General features: G+C 38.7%; 1 protein-coding gene and 1 pseudogene across 6 annotated transcripts in view; both read left to right on the top strand.

The window, feature by feature from the left end:
- Nucleotides 1–17,694, top strand: part of LOC144660457 (uncharacterized) — a 49,664-nt pseudogene that overhangs the window by 15,813 nt on the left and 16,157 nt on the right. The window lies entirely within an intron of this gene.
- The window catches only part of LOC144660456 (uncharacterized), a 60,313-nt gene continuing 44,105 nt past the window's right edge, over nt 1,487–17,694 (top strand). For 3 of the 5 annotated variants that reach the window (XM_078521082.1, XM_078521078.1, XM_078521079.1), the window contains exons 1-3: nt 1,487–1,984; nt 2,838–3,506; nt 10,055–10,543. In XM_078521082.1, the coding sequence (XP_078377208.1) occupies nt 1,792–1,984; nt 2,838–3,506; nt 10,055–10,543 (1,351 nt within the window). In that variant the 5' untranslated portion in view covers nt 1,487–1,791. Of the gene's footprint in view, nt 1,985–2,837; nt 3,507–10,054; nt 10,601–11,438; nt 13,190–13,212; nt 13,630–17,694 lie in introns of those variants that run through there. The other 2 variants (XM_078521081.1, XM_078521080.1) reach the window with 2 other exon arrangements.

Genomic DNA, 17,694 nt, shown 5'->3' on the forward strand with positions numbered 1-17,694 from the left:
TGTTTTCGTGTTTTCTAGTGTTGTTAGGCTTTTGTACATTATGCTTTTGCTTCATTTTCCCCACTAAAATGCTCGCCCCCCAAAAAGTCACTAAAATGCTCGGAAAATGCTCATTATACAAACGGTATTTAAAATTAATTTCAAAGTTTTTGACGTGGGGTCATAGACTGATGGCCACGGCTCACGAAGAAAACAAACATGGCCGCCTTGACTCTTGAAACGTAAAACCGCTGACTTTTCCTCAGTCTCTGTTCAGCTGTATTAGGGTGGCATTTGAAGTTTTTGTGAATTTTGAGTTTTAGTCTTCATTTTCTCTAAAAATTATTTATTTTTTCTGAAAAAAATATAATTTTCCGGGAAAATGCCACTAAAATGCTCAAATAATGCTCAATGCTTTTGCCTCACCAAAATGCTCGAAAAAATGCTAGCATAATGTACAAAAGCGTAATTGTTATTTTATTCCCCACTTGCCGCTGACGCCCCCTACTAATACCAAAGAAAAAGACTTTTTTTTCTTTGGTATTAGTAGGGGGCGTCAGCGGCAAGTGGGGAATAAACGTCCCAAAACCCCTCAAAATCACACAAAAGCAGACAATCAACAATAGGTAAGTGATCTTTATTTATATGGCTTACAGTTTATTGTAATTTAAGAACGAAAGATCTCAAATTCGTAAATTTATGAAGCATATTTTTCGATCGCTTGAGTCGAACCGACAACGAACGTTGCAAATAATTAACGAGAGAGCCTGGGCCGCCTGTGATAAGAATTAGAAATTTAATAGTTCCCATCATTTATAATTAATCTCTTTCGTTTATACATTGTAGTGTTCCATTCTAACTGTACGAGAGTATTTTGCTTCTGGGTTCTACGCGGAGATTTCTTGTTAAGTTAAACTTGATTTCTGTTCGATTGCCACAGACAACCGAAAAAAGAACCAGCCTGAAGAACCCGTCGTGCGCATGCGATGGCAATAAGCGATGACGTCATCGCTTAAAAAGAATAAACTTAGATCTTGCTGATGGTATAGATCCAATGGGCGTTAAAACAACCAAAACTCTGGAAATGCATGAGCTAAATTAGACTTAACACAAGTCGACCTCACAAGAATAAATCGAGCGACGAAGTCGCGAAATAAAAGAGAAGGAATTTTTTTGAAAGTCTAGAGCTAACTCCGCAGTGTATATGATGTGGTCATTGACTTTGACTTTGGCTATACATAGTGATCGATCAAGTCGTTTGCTGACTGGTTACTAGTCAATACATGTACGCCTAGCAGACCTATCTTTATTCGAACTATGAAGAAATGAAAAAAAAAAAACTTTGTCTTGCATGGCATGAATAGCAGACAATTTGGCAAGTTACCCAAACTCGTGATTATAATATCACCTAACAAGCTGAAGCAGTGTTTATTCCACTACGTTGTTGAATTGCAGATTGCTGAAAAATAATGGATGAGATCCAATGGGCCTTAAACCAACAGAAATTCTGGCCTGATTTATGACCTAAATCTGCAGTGTATATGATGTGGGCACTGACTTTGACTACGGCTATTATGATCAAGTTTGTTTGCGGACTTGTTAACGAGCCAATACATGTACGCCTAGCGAACCTACCTTTATCCGAACTATACTGAGAAATGGAAAAAAAATCAACTTTGTCTTGCATAACAAGAATAGCAGACAATTTGGCAAGTTACCCAAACTCGTGATCATAGCATCACGTAACAAGCTGAAGCAGTACTCATTCCTCTGCGTTGTAGACTTGCGGATTACTGAAACATCACCATAATCATGGCTGTTCAAAAACAAAGTATGCCTTCATTTGCGTCCATAATTTCTGTTTTGTCCATTGTGTTCTACTGCGCCGGCTTTTTAAGAGTTGAGCTTGAGTTACACGAGCACAAGAAAAGAATAAACGCTCTTGAAAGCGTTGCAGAGGCCAAGCCGCCGTCAAACAATCCAGACATAATCAAGAATGCTCCTGGTAAGTTTGTCTTACATTACAGGCTAGAGTTTACAAATTGTTACAATCATACAATACAATCATTGGAATAAAAACTTGTTCCAATGAAAATGCCATAGAATTAGCGAAGATTTAAAACAAATAATGAATGAACGTGTTTGTTCTCTTTGTGTTATGCAGCCGCCACGAAAACGGAAGCTAGGGTTAGCAGGTCATGTTTTCTTCAATCCAATGCAAACAACTTCAAGCGTAACTAGTCAATCGACCTAACTTTGCTTCAACTCTGACTAACAAAATGATAATGTAACAGATTTTATATCAGAAAATTTAGAAAGAATGTGTTCAACTCAGAAGTCCAATAGCAAAGCGCGCGTTGTCTAAAAATAAAATGCAAATGATTATACCCCCACGAGGCTCAGAGAACATCAGCGTGTTCTGAGAAAAAAAAATAGAAATAGAAGGAATTTAGGCAAAGTTTTCCTTTTATGAAAGTGTTTAAGGAACACTGGCTGTTTTAGAAAGTGTTTGAGGAAAATCGTTCGCAATTTCGGTTTGTTTCTTTGAGTCTTGTCTGAGACGTGATTTCACTCGCGCTCTTTGCTATTACTATTTTTACAGGTAATAAAATGCCAATTATTTCCGTCTCAGCCATCTTGTGGGTTAAAGAGCAATAAATGCTGGCCTGGTGCAAGGATTTCTGCAGAGATGCCAGAACGAACATAAATGCACACCAAAAAAACTGTTTTTCCTTCACCTTAAAAACTGAAGAACTAATAAAAAAATTTAAAAGACACCAATCTTAAAAGGATTATTATTTATTTTTCTGCCACTGTAAGAACAAGTGGTTTCAAATACGTTTTCATTTCATTCGTAGCAATTCAGCCCTATAAACATAGAGAGAGCCGTCAAGTTGAATCAACCAAGAACGAGTCAGAATCTAAAAGCGCAGCGGAAACGATGATAAAAATCAACAAACAGTTATCAGAGCTGAGACTGCATCTCTGTCAGTCAAAGGATGTCACGTGCTCGTCAGGTCCCCCAGGCCCTCCCGGTCCACCTGGACCAAGAGGACATAAAGGAGCCCGGGGACGAAGGGGTCAAAAAGGAAGAAATGGAAACAAGGGAGATAAAGGCATTATGGGATCGCCAGGAGAGAGCGGCAAGCAAGGCATTGTGGGACCTGCGGGGGAAAAGGGAGAGACTGGAACCAAAGGTGAGAAAGGAGACATAGGACCCGCGGGCATGCCGGGAAGTAAAGGAGAACCTGGTGAATCGATTTCATCTCCTGCTGTTGTTGTTTCTCCTGAGACGTTGACAGTGAACGAAGGTGGATCAGCCTCGTTTCAGTGTTCAGCCAGCGGTAATCCTGAGCCTGCAGTAGCGTGGAGTAAACTGGACAATCAGTCAGAAATCACTCAATCAGCAGTTTCAAGAGGAAAGTTGCAGTTGACTAAGGTGACTGGAAATGACTCGGGCTTGTATCAGTGTTTAGCAACAAACATCCTGGGGAATTCACGGGAAGTGGTGCGATTAGCAGTAAATGGTAAAACTCTGATTATTGTAATTACTGAAATAAACTTTTCAATGTGTCACACAGTTACACACGTACAGTGAGTCCTTGTTATAGAAAACATGTTTAAAACTAGTAGTAATCAGCGATTAGGGGAATGCGTTCGAGTAAGGCTTCGAGTAAGGTTATACACGTACAGCGAGTCCTTGTAGTTATAGCAAACATGTTTAAAAATTTGAGTTTACCGATATTCACATTTGAGTAACAGAAAACATTTTCCCTTTTTATTTAGGAAGCTACTGTTTCCAGTTGGAAGTTGATTGGAAGCAAACAACATTTTCCAGTTTTTCTTAAAATTTTCCTTCCATTCTAATCCTGAATAAGGGTTTTTAAGGAACTGGTCAATAAGTAGAGGGGTGAGGGGGGGAGGGGGGGGAGCAGAAAGGGGGTTGGTCATCAATTTTTGAGCTGTCAAAAGGAGTGGGTTATGTAGTTTTGATCTTCACGTAGATGGTGGGTCATCTTATTTATTCACTAGGAAAAGTTGTATTCATCAGTATATAATATATAGATTTAGGCACGCCTAAAAGCGGAGCTCCCCATTTATTTAATTTTCACTGGAGCTTACAATGTTTTCATTCTAGTGAATAAGCGGCCAAAGTACTAATGTTTATGGCGGTTTATAGGTGCAAGACAAATTTAAATAGCTCACGGTTAAACTGAATGCCAGCAGTACGACAAAAATAATAATCTTAAAGCGGGAAAAATCATTACTCATGGGACGAAAAATTACTTTAGGTACAGTAAATTATCTGCTTTCTAGCAATAGAAAATAGTTTCGCGATCCTGTTATAGTTTCGCAGCAGTTTAGTAGACTCCACAATATCTATTACATTGATATAGGATATATTCAGCGTACATCATAGAGTCTGTCGGATTAGCACAATCGGTAAGGTGCCAGACAAAATAAACAGCTCATAAAAGAACTGTCTTAGCAGAAATAAAAAAAAATAAAATAAAAAAAAAGGTGCCAGACTGCGGATCGGGAGGTCGCGAGTTCAAATCCCAGAGGGTCAAGTTTTTTTTTTCTCTTTCTATTACCCCGTTGCAATAAAATGGTTTTTTTATTATATCAGCCCGATTTAGCTTTCGAATGCTCCTTCATGTACGATGCTGGCTTTACAGATAAACACGAAAGTCATCGACCGATTATGGCTCTCAATGTCCACTTTTTTGGCGGTCGATTACTTTCTACACGTAATTTTCAGCCACATTTTGTTTCATTGCTTCTTGTTTTTCTTTTCAAACCTCTTTAAATTTTACAGGCCGCCTTTATACGGCCTTCTTGCTTCACTATTTTTACCATCAAACTATGGCGGCCATGTTGCGCGACTCCGTACGCCGTACGGACGCGCCCGCGAACCATGCCGCTATCCATGTTGACCATGAAAACTCATTTCGATAGTGTTCCTTCTTTCATGCGTATGGGGCTCTGCTCTGCGGCCCTTTGGGCCGCTGTAGAGCTCCGCTAATATTGATAAATTTTTTCATGTGAGCATTTTTAAACGATTTTCTGGCGACCAAAAATAAACAATTTCCCGGGAGCATGCTAATTAAGTGTCATGGTCAGAAAAAATCAAAGAAATTTTGGCCACAGCCCAAAACTCATACTTTGTCAGTTTGAGGGACTAGGTATGTAACTGAAAGATATGAAGTTAGTTTTTCGAAATATTCAAGTTTACGGCAGAAAACCACGAATAACGGTAATCGTACCGGAAGCTCAAATTTCACTTCTCGACAATCCGAAATTTCATGCTTTTCAGCTTCTTGCTACCCAGACGTTTCAACCGCTGTAAATCTTTCCTTACCTTAGTTGCATAGATTGACTCTTCCTTTATCGAAATATAGTTAGTATTTTTATCTCTGATTATTTCTGAGCCAGCTGAGCCTCGATTAAGTAGACACATTTTTCTCATTTAGGAAAAAGGCTAAAATAATCCAAATTCAGTGAGGAAAAAAGCTGACCGGTGGTGCTTCAAATCTTCTGATATTTTAGCCAAAGAGAGTCCAGTCGTTGAATTTTAGGTTTATGGTTTCAAAAGTGTAGGATCTAGTAGCAGTTTTGAACAAAGGTCGATCAAAGGTCGACAAAATTACAATTCCGCGGCTTTGAAAAGAACAACTGAAACACGTGACACGAAACACGCAATAGAGTAATTTGTATATTTTTTGGGCAAAGACAACACGGTAAAATTAGCTTTGAAGTTTTATACGTTTGAGACTTAAGAAAAATAGTATTTATCCTAAAGATTGCCTACAATAGAAGAAATACCAAAAATAACAGCACTTGAACTCTCTTTGATGTTCGTCACGCACGAGCGACTTGGAGTTGGAGCCGCGAATGACAAAAATATATTCCATTGATTCAAAGTAAGTCATATTCTGAAATAAGAAAAATCTATTTTCTTTAAACTTTGCCCACAAATCTGTCTTAACTAAGAAACGATAGCAGCTTTCATTTTTGCAAATATCGCAAGAAATATTTTTTTAAGAATTTTATTCAATTGGACCACGACCGGCCTATTTTTAGCAATGGCGACAAGTGAAAATAGGAAAAAAACGTCGAGTCACCGCTTCGAAAATTTATGCTCCAATTTTAGGAATTGTCTTAACTCTCCTGGACCAAATTGGACCTTTATCTGTATAAAGCACGCAATTTTGGTTCGTTAAAAAGAAACAAACAATACGGAATATTTTTGATTTGAAGTGTACTTGGCCATTAACGCCAACGGCTCAAAAAAATTGCACATTTTCAACGGGTCATTGCTCAAAAGTCCAACTACTTCCGCATTACATTTGTTTCCATACCAACTAAAAAGAAGTCAAAGAGTATGGAAATGGAAAAATATGTTGTGGTTTAAGCGAGCTTTTAGTGCAACCAGGCGGCAACTTGGCTTATGTTGCGAACATGTTTTGTTTACATTGCAACAGCGGGCAGTTGCTCACGCAAAACGAATTTAGCTTAAACAACACAATATTTCGTAAACATTGTAACCTTACAAAACTTTATATCAGCTGACACAATAAAACATCATTTAAAACTCGAAAACCTTAGCAGCTAGCGAGTCAGCAAAAAAAAAAAAAATACTGTCGCCTACCTGCAAGCCGGTGAGACAACAAAATTCATTGTCAGGTCCGCCATGGCCATGTTATTGGATTCTACATTTCTTTCTGGTTTTCGTCAACCATAGTATCCGCAGAAAGTTTCAAACGGTAAACATAACACACATAACATAACATTGAACATACCACATGATTGTGATAACTTAAACAAATGAAAGAAAGTTGCGGGCAACACATCCCAAGAAATCAATCGATCACAACAGATCGGCTTGAACAGTTGATTGAAAGTTGCGTCACGCAATCTAACCTGAATCCAACTGCCTTATGGGCGAACTGAATAATTATTGTCCAAGAATCGGACTGTCCAAAATATCGGCTATAAATATTTTTAACAGATGTATATGTCTTCGTGTGCACCATTTTGGTATGTTTCTTAGAAACGAAGCTTACGTATTAAGCTGAAAACGTATTTAGCTGAAAGAAAACTCAAACAGTCCTATTCGCGGACGGGTTTTTTCATTCCCCGGTTGGGGGGGTGTAATAGAGCTCAATTGGCCTCATCATCTATTTCTTCTTACGGAGAAAGAAGTAGGGTGGAAATTATCAGAAGGATAGAAAAACCCTGCACATTTTCTGGCCACACCAAAAATATAGCCAACGAAAAAGTGAACAAGACATTTTTGCCTATAAAAATTTCCCACTCAGCCATTAAAGGAAATCTATAAGCTTATACTACCGTAATGTGAGATACGTTTACAAACCTGATCTTGTCGGCCATATGCACATTTAGCACATCTCTGCTTCTAATGGCTTTTTTATCACCACGGTGAGTGGGATATTAGAAAGGCCCGTGCTGTTTTGAATATTTCCTATGAAAAACTAGAATGGCGATGCTTGGGACATATAAAATTTCGCCTTTCGTTGATGAAGACAATTCAAATACACCTGCTCTTGCAAAAATTAGTTCGTGCTCTAACAGAAATGCCACGAAATTAAATGGTTTGCTATGGGATCATTGTAGTCTCCAAGACGAACGAGCTCGGTTATCCCCTTCGATTGCCGCAACTTCCTCCATACTTTGAAGTGTGAAACAAAAAGCGCAACTCCTCCATTTGTTTTGGAAGTTGTTAATGCTTCACGAGAACAACAACAAAGTATGAATGACAAGTGCGTGGCGGCGTGGTTTGTAAAGACTTATTTTTGTTCCACTTTTTCTTTCTTTCTTACTTATCTTTATCGTTTACTAGAAAAATTTATTATTTTAAAAAAGCGGGTTTTTTGTATTTGAAAAGCGAGCCTATAATTTCAAATTTGGAAGCATCCAGATGTAGATGTACAGGAAGTGGTCGAAAACAAGAAATCAAACAAATACATCGGTCAAAAATATTTACAGCCGATATTTTGGACAGTCCGATTCTTGGGCAATAATTATTCAGTTCGCCCATAACGCAGCTGGATTCAGGTTGGATTGCGTGACGCAACTTTTAATCCACCGTTCAAGCCGATCTATTGTGTTCGGTTAATTTCTTGGGATGTGTTTCCCGCTACTTTCTTTCATTTGTTTAAGTTATCACAATCATGTGGTATGTTCAATAAGATTTTATGTGTTATGTTTACCGTTTGAAACTTGCAGCGGATGGTTGACGAAAACCAGTAAGAAATGTGGAAATTTGAAATTTGTTGTCTTGCAGGTAGGGGACAGTATTTTTTGTTGTTGACTAGCTGCTAAGGTTTCCGAGTCTTAAATGATGTTTTATTGTGTCAGCTGATATAAAGAAGTTTTGTAAGGTTACAATGTTTACGAAATATTGTGTTGTTTATGCTAAATTCGTTTCGCGTGAGCAACTGCCCGCTGTTGCAATGTAAACAAAACATGTTCGCAACATAAGCCAAGTTGCCGCCTGGTTGCACTAAAAGCTCGCTTCAACCACAACATATTTTTCCATTTCCATACTCTTTGACTTCTTTTTAGTTGGTATGGAAACAAATGTAATGCGGAAGTAGTTGGACTTTTGAGCAATGACCCGTTGAAAATGTGCAATTTTTTTGAGCCGTTGGCGTTAATGGCCAAGTACACTTCAAATCAAAAATATTCCGTATTGTTTGTTTCTTTTTAACGAACCAAAATTGCGTGCTTTATACAGATAAAGGTCCAATTTGGTCCAGGAGAGTTAAGACAATTTCTAAAGTTGGAGCATAAATTTTTGAAGCGGTGACTCGATTTTCACTTGTCGCCATTGCTAAAAATAGGCCGGTTGCATTTTGTGGTCTAAATGAATAAAATCTTAAAAAATATATCTTACGATACTTGCGAAAATGAAAGCTGTTTCGTTTTTTTAGTTAAGACAGATTTGTGGGCAAAGTTTAAAGAAAATAGATTTTCTTATTTCAGAATATGACTTACTTTGAATCAATGGAAAATATTTTTGTCATTCGCGGCTCCAACTCCAAGTCGCTCGTGCGTGACGAACATCAGGGAGAGTTCAAGTGCTGTTATTTTTGGTATTTCTTCTATTGTAGGCAATCTTTAGGATAAATACTATTTTTCTTAAGTCTCAAACGTATAAAACTTCAAAGCTAATTTTACCGTGTTGTCTTTGCCCAAAAAATATACAAATTACTCTATTGCGTGTTTCGTGTCACGTGTTTCAGTTGTTCTTTTCAAAGCCGCGGAATTGTAATTTTGTCGACCTTTGATCGACCTTTGTTCAAAACTGCTACTAGATCCTACACTTTTGAAACCATAAACCTAAAATTCAACGACTGGACTCTCTTTGGCTAAAATATCAGAAGATTTGAAGCACCACCGGTCAGCTTTTTTCCTCACTGAATTTGGATTATTTTAGCCTTTTTCCTAAATGAGAAAAATGTGTCTACTTAATCGAGGCTCAGCTGGCTCAGAAATAATCAGAGATAAAAATACTAACTATATTTCGATAAAGGAAGAGTCAATCTATGCAACTAAGGTAAGGAAAGATTTACAGCGGTTGAAACGTCTGAGTAGCAAGAAGCTGAAGAGCGTGAAATTTCGGATTGTCGAGAAGTGAAATTTGAGCTTCCGGTACGATTACCGTTATTCGTGGTTTTCTGCCGTAAAATTGAATATTTCGAAAAACTAACTTCATATCTTTCAGTTACATACCTAGGCCTTCAAATTGACAAAGTATGAGTTTTTGGACTGTGGCCAAAATTTCTTTGATTTCTTTGATTTTTTCTGACCATGACACTTAAACTGTGTTCTTATTGTAAACAATGTATTTTAGCAACCGTTACAATAATGTTTCCTTTTACATTTTTTTAAAATAACATAACGATACTACTAAAGTGCCTTGAAGTGCTTTCTTAAATTTTAGACTTCTTCATTTTACAAAATAGTCCGGCCTCATTTGATTCCTCTAAAAACAAAGCTTCGTTAAGAATCCATAATTATGAACTAATTGTTATTTATTGGGTTGCAGTTTATCCTCGTGTCTCTCTTCATCCGGGACCTTATCACGTCATTCAAGGAAGTAACGTCACCCTACCAACTTGTCACGTGACCGGATACCCGGCGCCAGTGGTCACCTGGAGGAAGTCGTCTGGTCAGTTACCCCAGGGGAGGGCGCAGTATAACAACAGTGTCTTACAAATTTCTGATGTCCGTAAAGTTGACTCTGACACATACTTCTGTTTAGCAGTCAACCTTTTAGGAAATACTGAAAGGAAAACTCAGTTAGTTGTGATTTCACTTCCTGCGTTTACTGTTAAGCCGCCTGGGAAGGTTTTTGCTGTTACTGGCGACACTTTGACGTTAAACTGCAGCGCTACCGGTGATCCACAACCAGTAATCAGCTGGAAAAGACAAGGAGCAGCACTGCCCGTGGGGAGGAGTCACAGGAAAAACAAGGCGCTTGTCATAAGAGATGTTAGAGAAGAGGATGCTGGGATCTATATCTGTGTGGCTACAAGTGCAGGAGTGTTTCCAATCGAGACAATAAGTGTTGTCGATACAAAACCCGGTACCGGTACGTTGTGTGTAAATTGATTTACTTTTTGCAAAGAGAGAAAAAGGTTTCCTTCAAACCCCAACAGAGTCAGAAGCGATACTACTCAGCATTATCCAGTCGTTTCTTTAAATATTAATTTTGACGTAGTTTTGAAGTAGCGTTCGACAGCGTGGTCGAGGATTCTAGGCTTGGGCTGCAAATATGCATATCCCGGAATCAAACCCTCCACTTTGACTTCCAATTAATAAAAAGGGACTGAGTAGCCCCAGATTCGATTCCTCGGCTACAGAAAAGGCTCCAACTAGTTTTGATTGATTGCCAAAAAGTGTTTTTGCTGTCATTGTTGTTTTAATGATTAACTGTGTTTTCAAGTAATAAAAGATCAACTAACTTACCAAGACAGAAGATAAATAGATAGGGAAACCTTTTTATAGTACAGAGTTGCTGTTAAAGTAAGCATAATTTTTCAAAAGCGTTACAAGTATTTTAATTATGCACCTATCGATGGTTTGCCCCAGGATGGGGGTGGGGGGTGTCGGGCAACCCACGGGAATTTGACATCGTAAGTTCTCCCAGGGTCGGTAAAATGGTCTACTGGATTAGAAATTTAAGAGGAGATATGTGAAATTTGACATTCACTAGGTGCCTAGGGGTGGGGAATTCAACTCTGGATTCCAAAAAATTTCAAATTCCCCTGGGGTTGCCCCCCCTTCTCTAATCCTGGAGCAAACCATTGGCAGGTGCATTACCCCAACAAACATTACCTATTAACCGACTTCGAGGTCCTTTTCCTAGAATACGAAAAAAAATTGAAAAAACGAAAAGCGACTGAATTCACGCTTTCATCTTTTGTCAGATTGTTTAGATCTACTCAAATCAGGCCACACTCAAAGTGGATTGTACTCTGTCGACCCAGACGGTAGAGGACACTTTACTGTCTACTGTGACATGCGCACTGACGGTGGAGGCTGGACAGTGTTTCAGCGAAGACAGGATGGCTCGGTAGACTTCTATCGGGGATGGAACGACTACAAAGCAGGCTTTGGTCAGCTGACTGCAGAGTTCTGGTTAGGAAACGATAAGATTCACCGACTGACGGCTTCTAGACCGAGCTCTCTACGAGTGGAGCTGGAGGACTGGAGCGGGGGTAAAGTGTATGCCAAATATGGCAAGTTCAACATTGGTGATGAGCAGGTGCAGTATCGACTTGAAGTGGGTTCATATTCAGGGACAGCGGGAGATGCGTTAGCATATCATAATAACGTGGTGTTTAGTACAAAAGATAGAGATAATGACAGGAATGGTGGCCACTGTGCTGTAGTATATACAGGCGCCTGGTGGTACCAAAGTTGCACCCACTCCAATCTAAACGGACAATACCTGGGAGACAAAAGAGATAACCGAGGAGCCGTGTGGCACCACTTCAGAAATGATCTTTCTCTCAAATACACTGAAATGAAACTGAGGCCGTCATCGTAGAAAGAATACCAGTAACAGGTTTAATTGTGTTAGTGACGTCAATACCAACACGTCACGTCGCCCCTGAGTTTTGATAAAACGTTTTTAAAATTAATTTGGATAACGTAAACGGAATTCTGGTATTTCTGTATTTTTTAGAACAGTTTCCTTTGTAATCATATACCTTATTCTACAATTGCGGAAAAAACATGATAATTGGCCCTTATTGCCTCGATCGCATCTGCAGAATTCAAAAGAATCTTTGGCTTAAAACGAGGCCATGAGGGACAACAATGTATTTTATGCCATTTTAAAAAAAATGTATATTCGTAAGTGTGGTCCGTTCTCACTTATGTCCAGGATTGAACGCAGGTATTGTTTAATTAGTGCTTCATGTTTGACTGCGTTATTTGACATTTCCATATTACTTCATATTTGGCAGATTTTGATGTGTTTTGGTGAGCTTTGATTAAGGAGGACTCTTTGTTATGCTTGTCATGAGGAATGTACCTCTCATTAGCGTACATTCCTGGACATATCTGTCCGTTCTAGCGAATGGCAGACGAATTCATAGTATTGATTACTGTTGACAACTTTTTTTACAGCTGATAGCCTGGGTACCAGTCTCTTATCTTTACCAGAGCGCGAGCTTCACGCGACTCTCGCGCTCTCGGAAAGAAAACGATTGATAGTGATTGGTACCCAGGCTACCTCGCTGTGCTCATGTTAGTCTTCGTTGGTATGCGTTGTTGTACCTTATAATAGGAAATTAACGCTTCATGAAATAAACCTGAATTTCAAAAAATTCGCGTTAATTAAAGTCGCGTTTAAGTTAAAGGGGAGCGTAAATTTCAATGACCTTAATTTCCATTATTTTGGCCACAATTTCTGGATACAGTCTAGACATCTTGAATCTTAGGAAAAGGCAAACTCAGGCTGGAATTCTGCCGGATCAGTAAAAACTGTACATGTGAAGAAAGCTCGAGGCGGTCAGATTCCTTTGTGTTAAAGTAAAATTGTTCCTGTTGTCTCAACAAGTTCTTTTTTCATTTGTGTTAATTTCCTTCATTTTGAAATGTTACCCCCTCTTTCGCGTTACTTTCCTATATTGGGGAGTATAGTTTTCCTTCAATTCGCGTTAATTAACACAAGCGTTAATTTCATATAATAAGGTAAGTTATTCCATTTATGTTATTATAATCAAATCTGTTACACTTTGATTTGGCCTGCGAAGTCGTAAGATTTAAAACCATCTTACCTTATCTTTTTTCTATGAATCAGGCAAATAAATGTAATCTGTACCGTATCACTGGCAAACATAGCTGTTTGACTCAAATTCCAATCGGTTGAATGTACATCGTCAAAATTAACTAGTTAACAGGTAAAACGCAAGCGTTGATTTTTACAAATATCCATCGTGGTAAATACGTGATATAAAATTTTGTAGACATAATAGAAATATATTTTTTTTGTTTCCATGCTTGGATAAAGTAAATTTAATTTGACAATATCTGAAGTCTGGATCATAAGTTGATATTTTTGTGTGCAGTATCAGGCTTTTCTCCTGTAATGAGAACTGAGTTGGGTGCTTCGCTCCTTCTTCCCGGGAGGTAAAGAGGCCGTTTAGCTCAATAGGAAGCTAATTAGTAAGTCAAGCAAGCAACCATTGAAACTAATTGGGGAAACTGGGGGGAGGAAGGCACTTCGATCTAGAAAATAAAGTAATCATAATTGAATGGTTTTAATACCAAAATTTTAAACGTGACATTGTGAAATTCAAATGTAAAGTTTATAGATTTATGGTTTTAAAAGTTATTGTCAATAAATTACTTTTATTAGTTCTACAAAGTTTTTATGGTCGCGGTTTTCTTTCCTAGACGCGATCAGGGTCTGTGCAAGTAAAAGCATACTTTTTTTAGGCCAAAAACTAGCCTTTCGTATTTCGTAAACGTACATGCATGTATAAGATTTCATTCTCACTTTGAAAATCAACAAAAACTGAATTTTTGTAGTGAACATTTTGTAAACAATGCAGCTGTTTGGGCCCAAAATCTTCAGAAGAAACTTATGCCTGTTCTTTTTATCTTCCAAGCTGGGGCTGGGTTGATCCGTTTGTCATTCTCACTACCACTTGCCTCGTAATCCACTTTTTTTACTCACCCCAGGCTTCCTCGACTTGAGGAAGTTGACTACTTATGCGTGAACGCCAACGCCAAGGGGCTTTGTCACGGATTTTACCAGATTTTTGAACAGCCAAAATTTACATTTCTGTCGCATGAAACCTAAAAATAATACATGTAATCCATTTTTATCAAAAACTGTCATATTAGAGCACTGAAATTGTTAACGAGCATTTTTGGCTGCGGATGGCTCAGATGAAAATGGATTGCAACTTGAAAAAATTAAGGCTTAACTTTTCAAGTTGCTTTCGTGCGTCTTCAAAAAAAAATCGATATTTAAAGCCGTAGATTGTTTTTTATCCGCAAATTAAGGTTATATCTTCATTTAGATATTCAGATATGTTTTTATGGGTTAAGTTGCCTATCACTAATTTCAGAACAGTTATGACCAAAAATCTGCAAAATCCCCGCGACGTAGCTCCTTTAATGACTGAGTCCAAATTATGCATCTAATCCCGGTGCAAGAGCGACGAGAATTTCGTAAGTAAATTTTTAAAATTTCAATTCCGTTTTTCGTTTCATAAGGTAAGTGGGAACCCTGTGCTCGAGGTCGCTACAATTCCGAAATAAACCAAAGTTTTGGCTCTTATGTCGTTAAGTTGAAAGAGTAGGCATAATCACTGACAAATTATGTATTTCGAATACAAACTTTATGCACAATAACCATACAAATGACTTTAATTTCTAGTTCTCACAAACCGATAACTGATGCGAAATAGCGTGGTTAAAATTTGTTTTTGTTTCGAAGTTTTTCTAACCAGCTTGCACTTTGTTTTCTACCGTGTCAGCTTCCCTGTAGTTTATATTGAACCGCAACATAGACAAAAACAACAGACGAAGATAGTTGTAAATGCTAAATTCAAGATCAACTTTGGTTGCGATTTGCACTGTAAAATTAAAATTGAATTTATGATTGTATGCCCAGGGGGGTACTAGGGATTTCAAGTGACAGGGATGATCGAATGGGGGCAAATATCAAGACCCAAAAAATCCCTAGGGCTTCCAACAAAACCCCCAAAAAATCCCTGGACCAAAAATTAACCCCTGAAATTCCCATGCCGAATTACTGACCCTTAAATTTCCAGATAAAGGGGTAATGATATAACACGAAGAAAAACATTAGACATTGAACGTTTGTACTTTATTCGCAGAACTACGCAGCCAAGGCAGTACCACGAATCTTAAAAAAAAAATTAATTCCCCTCAAAAATCCCTACTTAAATCAAACCAACCAAAAACTACTTGCTAAATTTTCTTACTCAAAAAAATCACGTAATCGAAACTTTCAAACCCAAAAAAATCTTTCGATCATCCCCGTCACTTTAAATCCCGAGAAGCCCCCTGTAATGGTATGCTTCACCTAACACCATTAAGTGCAAGGATCGAAGTTCTGTTTGTATAAATCTGCAGTGGTATCTGTAGTTACAGATCGTGTCTAGATTACAGTTTAGTTTCCTTGCTCTGTTCTTGTAACTTCACTGGATCTGTTTTAGGAATTACTGAACTGAACTGCTTGGAGCTTGCGGCAGTCATTCAAGCTGGCACCCTCTGGAAAAGAAAAACATTACTTTGCACTTTCACGTCACGGGATTTCTTGACAGGTGGTTTTGACGCTGTAGGTTTAGCTGTGATTTTTACTCGCATCCTACGTGTTGGAAGTGGAGGAGGAGGCAGCACAAAAGTGAGACTTGTACTGCGCCTGGTGAATGCCCAGATTAATCTTTCCACAATAGTCTTCCGTATCGTCGCTCTCGTGTTCCTCAAAGTCTTCATTTCGTCCGCCATCGTCTCTTTGTCTGGTGGAGAGCGCGCTTATTTAGAGAGTAATCGTGCTAGAAATTACTCGCCCTATTAGTCCCTGAATTGTACTCCACTCAGTCAAATTACTATTACAAACACAAAATACAAATAATACATGTACGCCTAGCGGACCTATCTTTATCAAGCCACTGTGGCATGTATGGAGGAAAACGATGAATGAATGAATGAATGAATGACGGTATTTATATAGCGCATTTCCATATGCTCAATGCGCTTTACAACACTTTTCGGGGGACTTAGACAGACTGCAATTAAGCAGTTTACAACGAATGAGGATTTATTTTTACAGATGCCCCCAAAGTAATTTCGGAACAAGACCAGGCCACAACACCGGGAACTCCATGCCTACTCTTTGCGATAAGTGTGTGGGTTCTTTAACGTCCCCTGCTGACCATAACCGTGAAGATGCAAGAGACGGGACCTACGGTTTATCGTCCTTATCCGAGAAGACTAGAATGTCTAACCATTTGCAGTTGTCATCACAAAGGCAGCACATTCTCCTCAGTTATTTTAAGATCCTGAGTGTTGGTCCGGTCTGGGCTCGAACCCGAGAGCTCCCGCACAGAAGTCCGGCGCTCTACCAACTGAGCTAACCGGTCGGCGGTTAAAAAAATTGTCTCCTCTGGGATTCGAACTCGGGACCTCTCGCGACCTCTCGTTCCCCAGTCAGATGCCTACCCGAGTGTGCTACTCAGACATACTAAACGATGCGTACTTTGTCTCATATGACATGAATAGCAGACGATTTGGCCCCGAATTGACCACGTTACCCCAACTCGTGATCGCGGTATCACATAACGAGATGAAGCAGTACTTATTCCACTACGTTGTAGAATTGCGGATTGCTGAAATATCGATATCACCGAATTCATAGCCGGTTCAAAAGCAAACCATACTTTCCTTTGCTTCCATATAAAAACACAAAACAAAACAAAACAAAAAAAAGAATAAACTTAGATCTTGCTGATGGTATAATGGATGAGATCCAATGGGCCTTAAAGAAACCTAGTCAGCCTCCGCCATTTTCAATGGCATCAAATTATGAAAATCATATGGTGAAGCGTAATCTTATTGCATTGCTGTAACTTGAGTTTACTTAGCAGTTTCAAAATGAATGTTTCGTTTAGACACGCTCCAGGAAAAATATAATATAGAAATTCTCTCATGTTAACAAAAGCATAGGTGTGGCTGACTAGGGCCCTTTAAACCAACATAAATTCTGGCCTGATGTATGACCTAAATTTGCAGTGTATATGATGTGGGCACTGACTTTAACTTTGACTACGGCTATTATGATCAAGGTTGTTTGCGGACCAACGAGCAAATACATGTACGCCTAGCGGACCTATCGTTCTCAGAACTATACAGAGAAATGAAAAAATCAAAGGCTCTTCGAGCAACCTCATGGTAATTCGATGGATGAAGTGCCGACCTCCGCATTTTTTCTAAATAAGTGTCCAATAAAGTAAAGCAATCTCACTTTGCTTTATTTTTCCACGTGAGTTGCGACATTGATGGCTCGTGCTTTCAGGGGTCGTAGCGCTATTCAGTTTTCACAACCAAAATATTTACCGGTTAGTGTATTACCTTTGATCCTTTTAAGCATTAAGTAAATTTGTTTTGTGAATATGTTTACTTTTCTGTCAGCACGTA

This window comes from Oculina patagonica, chromosome 7 (assembly GCF_052425735.1).
Source record: "Oculina patagonica isolate OP01 chromosome 7, crgOcupat, whole genome shotgun sequence".
NCBI classification, from domain to species: domain Eukaryota; kingdom Metazoa; phylum Cnidaria; class Anthozoa; order Scleractinia; family Oculinidae; genus Oculina; species Oculina patagonica.